The sequence below is a fragment of the Pygoscelis adeliae genome, unplaced genomic scaffold (genome assembly GCF_000699105.1).
Source record: "Pygoscelis adeliae isolate BGI_AS28 unplaced genomic scaffold, ASM69910v1 Scaffold120, whole genome shotgun sequence".
NCBI lineage: Eukaryota > Metazoa > Chordata > Aves > Sphenisciformes > Spheniscidae > Pygoscelis > Pygoscelis adeliae.
Window position 1 is genome coordinate 1,276,981 of NW_008824032.1, and position 10,143 is coordinate 1,287,123.

Consider the following 10,143-nt stretch of genomic DNA (forward strand, 5'->3'; position numbering starts at 1 on the left):
GGTGGTGGGGAGCTGGCATGTGTTCCTCTGGCTGGGCAGTGAGCTTGCTAGCTGTTGGCGCAGAGGGAAGGGGTTGGGGGACGGTTGTGTCAAATCCGGATCAGAACAGAGTTGCTGAGTAACAGCTTTCCTATGGAGGAGGACAAGTAGTGGCTTACTGGCCTATATTTTGCATGCAGCTGTAGGATGCTCTGCACTGCTGAAGAGGCTAGATAGTTGTGGGTTTCTTTCGTGGAGACCCATGGACTGAAACAGTACCCTAGTCAGGTTCTCAAATGTATTCACTGTTTTGTCTCCTTTAGATGTGGCCATCTATTCTATGCTTGTTCCTCTTCTCATTGGGTTATGGCAAACTTCTGGTCCCCAAGATCTGGGTGCAACTCTGGAGAAGGAATATTGTGGAAATAGGCGGTGTTGGGGGGAGGGGGGAAAACCATGTGCAGTGGTAACTTATGATATGATTACCTAGTATCTGTTGTGAACAGTAACAGAGTAAGCAGTTGTAAATGCTTCTATGTTTGTAAGTGTGTAGCAAGAAGTTAGATGAGTTGAGTGATCTCTGTGAGAAGTGGGCTATGCTGTAGTGCACAGATGGGGTTTGAATGAGACATGTCACCTCTTCCCCTCCAGAACCTGAAGAAGAGCCAGAAGAAGAGCTGCTGTCAGAGGCTGACACCCCCAAAATCAAGAAGAAGAAGAAGCCCAAGAAACTAAAGGAACCCAAAGTGCCCAAGCTCAGCAAGCGTCAGAAGAAGGAGGTAAGGAAAAGGATGCCTAAGGTCACACTCTAAAGTATGGATATATAGGGTGAGGGTGCTTACTGTTGTTGGCCTATGGCAGCAATCCTTTGTATGAACCCTCTAGAACTTGGGGAGAGTGTGGTGTTTAGTGCTTATCCAGGGTATTTTCTCACAGCTGCCTGATCTTCTCTCTCCCTCCCTCCCCAGCTGGGGGACAGCTCTGGTGAAGGGAATGAGTTTGTGGAGGAAGAAGAGGAGGTTCTGCGCTCTGACAGCGAGGGCAGTGACTACACTCCTGGGAAGAAGAAAAAGAAGAAATTAGGGCCCAAGAAGGAAAAGAAAAACAAAGCCAAACGCAAGGAGGAGGAGGAAGAGGAGGAAGAAGATGATGACTCAAAGGTGAGAAGCTACCCTGCTGACTGACTGCTTGCTCCTCATTGCCATGTATCTGATTTTGGGGATTGTTGTGCTTTTCATTTGTGATGGCACATGGAGTTGGGGCTGTTCAGTCTCTTCTTTCGCCACTAGACCTGCTTGACTTGACCGTTTTCCCACCTTGCATTCCTTCCCCTCTTCTGCCTTAAACACACCTAGAATGTATATTGAATCCAAAGACTTTTCCCACCTTCACTGATGTTCTATTGAGGCTGTGTCCTATGGCAGTGATAAGTGGACAGGGGGGAAAAAAAATCCCCCGGTCCTGACCCATTGGGTCATCTGTAGATGTGTGGAAGTTCTGCTCTTTCCTAGAGCAGAACTAGAGCTTTTTTCTCAGAGTTGCTGCAATTCTCTTTGCGCAGGAGCCAAAGTCATCTGCTCAGCTCCTGGAAGATTGGGGAATGGAGGATATTGATCATATCTTCACAGAGGAGGATTACCGCACTCTCACCAACTACAAAGCTTTCAGCCAGTTTGTCAGGTGAACTGCAAGCCTGCACTTGGAAGTACTCTGGAGCAAAAAAAGAGATGGGACAAGGACTAGGTTCCTTGCTTTTTGGAACCTCAAGGCACACTAGAGACACTAGTGTCTACCTAGAGCAAAAACAGAAGCAACAGTAAAATAATTGATCCACATCTTTTTTGTTTTCAGTGATTGAGATGATGCAAGTCCTCACTCCCAGCCCCCTTTCTTCCCTAGTATGCTAAGTTCCATTTCACCTTCCAAGCCCCTGAGCATTTGCATCCTCCATGCAGAGTGAAGGATGGGAGTGGAGAGATTCATTGGTTGTTGAGATCAGAGATTAGAAAGGAATGTAGTTTGAGATAGAGGTGCTGATGGGGGTGGTGGCGGGGAGGAATAATGATCTAGATTTCAGGGTGATTCGGTAACTCTTCCTTCCTTAACTGTATGCAGGCCACTTATTGCAGCCAAGAACCCTAAAATAGCAGTGTCGAAGATGATGATGGTACTGGGAGCCAAATGGAGGGAGTTTAGCACAAACAACCCCTTCAAGGGAAGTTCAGGAGCATCTGTGGCAGCTGCTGCAGCTGCAGCTGTTGCAGTAGTGGAGAGTATGGTGACGAATGTGGATGCTGTCCTGCCACAGCCCCCTGTAGATGTGCCGCTCCGGAAAGCCAAGACAAAGGAGGGTAAAGGTGAGATGAAGAATCTGGCAGGATGGTAGAGGCTGAGTGGTGTCAAGGCAGTCATCCATCTGACTCGCAGGGTCCTCTGTTCCCAGGACCCAATGCCCGGCGGAAGCCAAAGGCAAGTCCTCGTATTCCTGATATCAAGAAACCTAAAACAAAGAAGGTGGCACCTTTGAAAATCAAACTGGGAGGATTTGGTTCCAAGCGTAAAAGATCATCTGTAAGTGACACTCCTTCCTTGACCTTCTGAGGAGGAGGTGATGATGTGCTAGAAATGCTGGGATGCATGTCTGATTGCTGCCCCCAGCATGCGTGCCTGAGTAGCATAGCTTTTTTTCTTACTTGCTTCAGAGTGAAGATGATGATCTGGATGTGGAGTCAGACTTCGATGATGCCAGCATCAACAGCTACTCTGTTTCAGATGGATCTACAAGCCGTAGTAGCCGCAGTCGCAAAAAACTCAAAGCTGGGAAAAAGAAAAAGAAAGGTATTGATGCTTGGTGTCAGCTGGAGACAAAAGCACAGCTAAGTGTGTAGAAAGATTAGAGGAATGTCTGTGCAGAATTTGGGTATTTAACAGCATACTTGAGGGAGGAGAATTGTTTGTGAAGGAAGAACTGACATTATTTTTAATAAGGAAAAGGTTTTTGGCAGTTCTTTCTCTCCTTGGTAGGGGAACAGACACAGTGCTGAGTTTTCCTGGCCTCAACTACACCTTTAATTTCATGGGTGGAGAAGGAGGCACAAAGGGGCTTGTTTTACTCCTGTTCCAGCTCTTGTTCCCTGCCCTGTTTATGTACCTAGATAGAGCAAGAGTTTTGGATTCTGGATCTCTATATTACTACGTAGGCTGTTGAGAGAGTACCCTCCCTTGCTGTAGGAAGCCTGTACCTGTGGCTTGTACTGCTGTAACTCCTCACCACCCTCTGCAGGTGAGGAGGACTCTACAGTGGCTGTGGATGGTTATGAGACTGATCACCAGGACTACTGTGAGGTGTGCCAGCAGGGAGGAGAAATAATACTGTGTGATACCTGCCCTCGTGCCTACCACATGGTTTGCCTGGACCCAGACATGGAGAAAGCCCCAGAGGGCAAATGGAGCTGCCCACACTGTGTGAGTACTGGATTCCCCCAAACTGTGCAAGAGATCATGGAGGGGAATGTCAAATGACTTGGGGCTGCTCTTGTGTGGTAATAAAATAATCACAAATGTGTGACTTTGGTTTTCTGATTTCCCTTTCCTATAGGAAAAAGAGGGCATTCAGTGGGAAGCAAAGGAGGATAACTCTGAAGGTGAGGAAATCCTGGAGGATGTTGTAGGGGATGCTGAGGAAGAGGATGACCACCATATGGAGTTCTGCAGAGTCTGCAAGGATGGAGGAGAGCTGCTGTGCTGTGATGCCTGTCCTTCATCCTATCACATCCACTGCCTGAATCCCCCGTTGCCAGAGATTCCCAATGGAGAGTGGCTGTGTCCTCGCTGCACTGTGAGTTTCTGCTAGTACCGTTCTGTTGCTACAAGAGGTGATCGATCTAATCCCTTTGGATCATCATATTTTCCCGGAAATGCTTAATCCTCCGAAGAGTCTATCTCCTCTCACCCTTTTGTCATAAAACATCAAGGCCTGGCTTTTTGTGGCTGAATTGCGCTTTGTCAATTGGCTGCTTTCTCCAGACAGCAGGAAGCACAGGGTTACAGCTGCTGAGGCTCATAAGGTTTGCCCATGTGCAGAGAAGTTGGGCAGTTTTGGGTTCAGGATGCCAAGGCTCAATTTTCTTGGATCCTGTATGTATGTAGAAGCAGGAGAATGAGTGCAAGCAAATTCAGTGCTTAAAAAAAATATTTTAAACTGATGCTGAGCCAAACAGTTTTTTTTCCACTGCAAGCTCTGTAACGCCAAGCCCTTTCTTAGTAGATGGTTGGGAGAAACGTCACACTTTTCCAGGAAGTTCTTGAAATGAAGTATTATAAATGGTGTTAGGTGTTTTCATTAGGTGATAAGGACTTTTAAGAAGATGAACGAAAAAGCTGCTTCAGGACGTATTCCTATGCTGGGCTGATAGTTCTACAGCAAAATATTTTCTGTACAAAATTTTTTTGGAGTTGTGGTTGGATAGAGTACTGGGCTCGTCAAGCCTAGCAATTTATGTATTTCACGTAGAATTTCTGAATTGGTGTGGCCCTGGGGAGACAACTAAATTGAGAAGCTGAATTCAGTTGGGGGTTTGTCAGTCCTAGAAAAAAATACGAACTGGAGAAAGCTCAAAGAAATGCTGGAGATAAGAGCTTGAAAGCTTCCAAGTCCAAAAAGCAAATTCCATCTGCATAGTAAAGCTCTAACAAAGGAAGAGAACTGTGACTCGGTATGTTTCTACTCCTCAGCACTTGTGTGTTAGAGTACGTATGCTCTGATGTAACAAGCTCTGTTTAACTTTTCAGTGCCCAGCTTTGAAAGGAAAGGTGCAGAAGATCTTGATCTGGAAATGGGGTCAGCATCCGGTTGGCCCCCCGCCCCCACGTCCACCTGATGCAGACCCTAACGCTCCTCCCCCTAAGCCTCTGGAGGGTCGGCCTGAAAGGCAGTTCTTTGTCAAATGGCAGGGCATGTCCTACTGGCACTGCTCTTGGGTGTCAGAGTTGCAGGTGAGTGGAGGACTCTTAACCACTTCATAAGGGTGGGTAATTGGGAGGAGATATTTTGGATAGTCGGGGGGAAAACACCTACTAACTGCTTCTGTCCTCACTCCAGCTGGAGCTGCACTGCCAGGTCATGTTTCGTAACTACCAACGCAAAAATGATATGGATGAGCCACCCTCAGGGGACTTTGGAGGGGAAGAGGAGAAAAGCCGAAAGAGAAAAAATAAGGACCCCAAATATGCTGAGATGGAGGAGCGCTTCTATCGATACGGGATCAAGCCCGAGTGGATGATGATCCACAGGATCCTTAATCATAGGTAGGGTGAGGTAGCAAAGAGGATTTTCAACAGAGATCTTAAGCAGGGCTGAGGCAGAGTGGATGAACAAAACTGCAATGTGACTGGGGGAAACAGTGGGAGTTCTTTTGTTGGTATGACAAACATTGTTCTTCTGTTTCTGTTGCTTCATTAAGGGGTCCTTTCCTCCTCTCCCATTTGAGTGTATTGGGTGAATACTGTCATTTCACTGTGCTTAGGACTTACTGGTTTCTTCCACAGTGTGGATAAGAAGGGGAATGTCCACTATCTGATTAAATGGAGAGACCTACCCTATGACCAGGCATCCTGGGAAAGCGAAGATGTGGATATCCAAGATTATGACCTCTACAAGCAAGCCTACTGGAATCACAGGTAAGAGAAGTATCTAGAGGTTGTGTTCCTGTCCTTTCCCTCAAAAGAAAATACTGGAGTATGTCAGCCCCTAGCACTGGCTGGATTAATATACGGAGATAGCAAAGAAGCACCTTGTTGCTGACTCCTTATTCCTTTGGGCAGGGAACTTTTGCCTCTCCACTAGTTCATGAAGGTTCCAGCCCTGTTCCCTTGAGCCTATTTGAGTTGGGTGATCACCCTCCTATTCTTTGCAATAGTTTTCCCTTGATCTGTTACAAAAGCCATTAAACTTGCATGCTCTTGGGACTGTCTCTGCACAGGGAGCTGATGAGAGGTGAAGAGGGCAGGCCTGGTAAGAAGTTAAAGAAAGTGAAGATGCGGAAACTGGAAAGGCCCCCTGAGACTCCCACAGTAGATGTAAGTTACTGTTTATTGCTTAGGAGCCATCTGATATACCTGCTTATTTTGGGGAGAGAGGCAGGTAAACAGGAAACCGAAGAATGAAGAGCATATGATTTACAGTCCTTCCTGGTCCAAAGAATGAATGGGTTATAGAGCCTTCAGACAAAGGCCCACCTTGTCCATTGGATGAGATGCTGGCTGGCTCTTGGTGAAAGGGTTTTACAGGAGGAAAAAAAAAAAGCTTTTTGCTGGATACCTTTGGCCATTTGAGAATTTTGTCTGGCACTAGTCTGGTCGTCATCTGTGAAGTCTCATCTGCACTAGGGAATATATGGGTGACTGGGAAAGGAGTCTTGGAGGCTGTCTAACTAAGGTAAAGGATCTCAACTCTTCCTTCTTTCCACTGTAGCCAACAGTGAAATACGACCGGCAACCGGAGTACCTCGATGTAACAGGGGGAACCTTGCATCCCTACCAACTGGAAGGACTAAACTGGCTGCGCTTCTCTTGGGCCCAGGGCACAGATACAATCTTGGCTGATGAAATGGGTCTAGGAAAGACTGTGCAGACAGCTGTGTTCCTATATTCCTTATACAAAGAGGTGAGAGCTGGGAGATCACTACCCAGGGAGATTCTGCCTGTGTTAGCGGTTGCATTCATCTACTGCTCTTACTGACTCTGTTCGTAGGGCCACTCAAAGGGTCCCTTCTTGGTGAGTGCCCCACTGTCCACGATCATCAACTGGGAACGAGAATTTGAGATGTGGGCCCCAGATATGTATGTAGTGACCTACGTTGGGGACAAAGACAGCCGGGCCATCATCCGTGAGAATGAGTTCACTTTTGAGGATAACGCTATACGTGGAGGCAAAAAAGCATCCAGAATGAAGGTACAGAACTCTGCTGTAACACAAGCCTGAACTGAAAGAAGAGCTGCACTAGACTGGCTTTCAGCAGCTGAGATTCAGATACTCTGATGTCCCTGGGAACTGATTATACCTGTAGTTTCCAAGGGGAAGTGACTGCAAATTGATGACTAGTGGGCGTTTAGACTCCTGCTCTAGACTGTTTAAACACTCCTACTAGTCTGAAATAATTCAGTACTGGAAAAAGAGTTGATTAAAGTAATACTGACCGTAGGCAAGTCCCTCTATCTCTTCTACTTAATCTATGAAGTTGTGCATCATTTCTACAGATCTAAGTCAATGTCAGAAATGCCATTGTATGACAAAGACAAACATACAAAAAAGTGTAAACTTTTTAATTTTTCTGAGGAACTGGCTGACAGTGAGGCCATACCTAGACATCTGAGAAATTGCATTCTGTGCCCAGACAGGAGGGAAAAGCCTGATCTAGGTGGCTAGTTTTTGTAGAACTTTAGTCTTCCTAATAAAAGCAAGATGGGAGCTAAAGCTTTTCCAGTGGCAGAAATAGATAGGACTCCTTTTGCTTCCCTTGAAATTGAACTGCATTAAGTACTAACAGTAATTTAAAGTTCCATGATAAACTACTTATCTTTTTAAGTCTTAGCTTTTTGATGAGCCATCCTTCTCCAAATCTCATTTTCCTAACATGTTTCTATTCGCTGCTTATTTGTTAAACTTCTGTTACAATATTTGGTAACTGTCCAGAAGTAGCAGGTACTGAGGGGGTTGAGGAGACTTACATGTGTAAGAGTAATGGGGGATTAAAAGGCTGGAATGGTTTGGGTAGCATTTTGAATCTTGTGACGGGAAACTGGGGGTGTGAAAAGTTTTTGATGTGCCATTTGACCAGGGCTTACCAGAACAACTTGATGGAGAAACGCTGCATCTACTTTGTCCTGGGGCATTCCCCTATCCCATTACCATGTTCATCCTTTTCCTTTGCAGAAGGAGGCTGCTGTGAAGTTCCACGTGCTTCTCACCTCCTATGAACTGATCACAATTGATATGGCCATACTAGGCTCTATTGACTGGGCCTGTCTCATTGTGGATGAAGCTCACAGACTGAAGAACAATCAGTCTAAGGTACAGAGGAGCATAGGTGGTTTATAGGCATGGCATATGTTGCAGGGGAGAATGGGCAGAGAGTGTTCAGAAGATTAGATAGCTGCTCCTAAGCACATAAGTTTGTCTGCCAACTCTTAGTCATTTGTTCAATAGTAAATTTGATGTGTTATTAAAAAAAAAAAATCAGTCTCCATTTGGAGACAGATTATCATTGGCAACAACTTCACTTTTATACATATCACTGGCTAAAACAGCTTTCTCTCTGGGTGAATAGGCAACTGGTGTACACTGGAAAACAGAAAAACCTGGGTGTCGTTGTTGCTCTCAAATACAAACTGGCTTCTCTGAAAGCAGGTCATATATCTGCACCATCTCTGTTCTGGAAAGGTTTACCACACTGAGCATAAAACAAGCTGCAGGAGCACAATTATCCTGCTTCCGGAGTAGGCTTGCTCTCTGCATTCGTCTAACTAATTAGATGTTATAGAAATGGGAGAGGTGGGCAGAGGTGTTAAAAAATGCCTGGGTAGATGCTGAAAGCCATATAGCTGCTTTTATATGAGGCTGCACCTTAACTAAGCTTGTTTGAGTTCAGTAGACTTGACTGTATTTTCTTAATCCAGCCCCTCCCTAAGCCCTTGTGCCTTAATTCTGGTATTGATTTGTCTGTCTTCAGCTGGGTTCTAGTGCTCAGTATGCTAAAAACAATTGTTATTGGAAATCTGGTTTTATAGGTTCTTGGAGACTGTAAGACAAAATTGCCTCTTGATTTATCTTTTTTTGTTTAAACGGCTTTAGCTTTTTGGATCTTGGCATGAGGCATCTTTCTGAGACATCACAGCTGTGCTTGCAGTCCAGTTTCCAGATTTTTTTTTTATTGTAGGCACTAAGTCTGGATGGCATTCTATGCTTAGCATTGAAATTATTGGAAGTAGTAATGAATGCTTACTATTAATATTCATTAATTGAAAGAGGATGTAAAGGCTCAAGGTTACACTATGACTAACAGTTACAATTGGTTATGCACCAAGACCATTAAATCTACCTTTTTCTAGAGCAGTTTCCTGTCCCATAAGGACAGCTTCAGGTGTTTGGCGGCAAGACAGGTCAGATGCTTCTTGACAGATTGTGATTATCTACCAAAGTTTTGCAGATATAATCAGTAACTTCCATATTTGATTCCAAAATGAGAATTTTTTTAACTATAACTATGTCGAAAGATAAATCCCTGTGGAGGCCACTAGAAGGATCCTTCTGGTGTGATAACCAAAACATAAGCGATGGTGGTTCTCTTGGTTTTTTTTTGTTTGTTTGCCATCTTGTAAAAGCTACTTTCATTAAGTTTGACCTTCTATCATGCTAAGTATAAAATAAGCAAAGAAATGGCCAAGCTCATAAACATTACTGCTTTATTGTCAATTTGTGCTTGTGAACATCATACACTTTTGCTTTTCACTTCAGCACTTTAACTGCTCACTACCTCTGTCTGGAATTACTTCATTGTTGTGAAAACCAGCACAAATTACCTTAAAGACACATTGGCAAACCCTTAGCTCTTTCTCCTCTGCTTGTTCAGAGCTCTGGACGTTGCCAGGATTGATAGGAATAGGAAGAGTGACTTAGCTATTTCTAGAATTCTCAAGGCAGAGTAATTGTAAGAATGTAGAACACTAATTTAGCAAGAAAAAGTACATAGTATATCAGTCTGGAAATTATTGGTGGTCTGAAAGAGCTTGTAACTTAAAAGAGCAAAGGAAACCTAACTGCACCTGATGGCTTGTAGGATTTGCTGCAGTCATGTTTTAGTTACGCAGAAAATGATCCAAATGAGATCAGTCTAGTGACCCTGACTGGAATGTGAACTACTTGGAGCTCTTGTCCAGACAGCTGATGTGATCTAAATTGAACCCTAGCTTGCTGTCAACTTTTTTTCTAGGATAAATTATTTTTTTTTAGGCCTATGAGTTAAGCCTTTGACATGTTTGTGTGTTTTGTTTTGTTTGTTTTTTTCCCCCCACCACTTCTTCCCTGCTCTCTACTTCCCAGTTCTTCCGTGTGCTGAACGGTTATTCCCTCCAGCACAAGCTGCTGCTTACAGGAACTCCTTTGCA

The 10,143-nt window shown here is 44.6% G+C and overlaps 1 protein-coding gene across 1 annotated transcript in view; it reads left to right on the top strand.

The window, feature by feature from the left end:
• The window catches only part of CHD4 (chromodomain helicase DNA binding protein 4), a 21,285-nt gene that overhangs the window by 1,557 nt on the left and 9,585 nt on the right, over window positions 1-10,143 (top strand). Inside the window, 17 exon segments of the mRNA XM_009328982.1 lie at window positions 631-758; window positions 948-1,139; window positions 1,541-1,659; window positions 2,095-2,336; window positions 2,423-2,550; window positions 2,682-2,817; window positions 3,263-3,444; window positions 3,578-3,817; window positions 4,771-4,974; window positions 5,081-5,286; window positions 5,527-5,658; window positions 5,961-6,057; window positions 6,452-6,643; window positions 6,731-6,931; window positions 7,913-8,050; window positions 10,079-10,139; window positions 10,142-10,143. The exon segment at window positions 10,142-10,143 is cut by the window's right edge and continues 47 nt beyond it. Of these exon segments, the coding sequence (XP_009327257.1) occupies window positions 631-758; window positions 948-1,139; window positions 1,541-1,659; window positions 2,095-2,336; window positions 2,423-2,550; window positions 2,682-2,817; window positions 3,263-3,444; window positions 3,578-3,817; window positions 4,771-4,974; window positions 5,081-5,286; window positions 5,527-5,658; window positions 5,961-6,057; window positions 6,452-6,643; window positions 6,731-6,931; window positions 7,913-8,050; window positions 10,079-10,139; window positions 10,142-10,143 (2,600 nt within the window).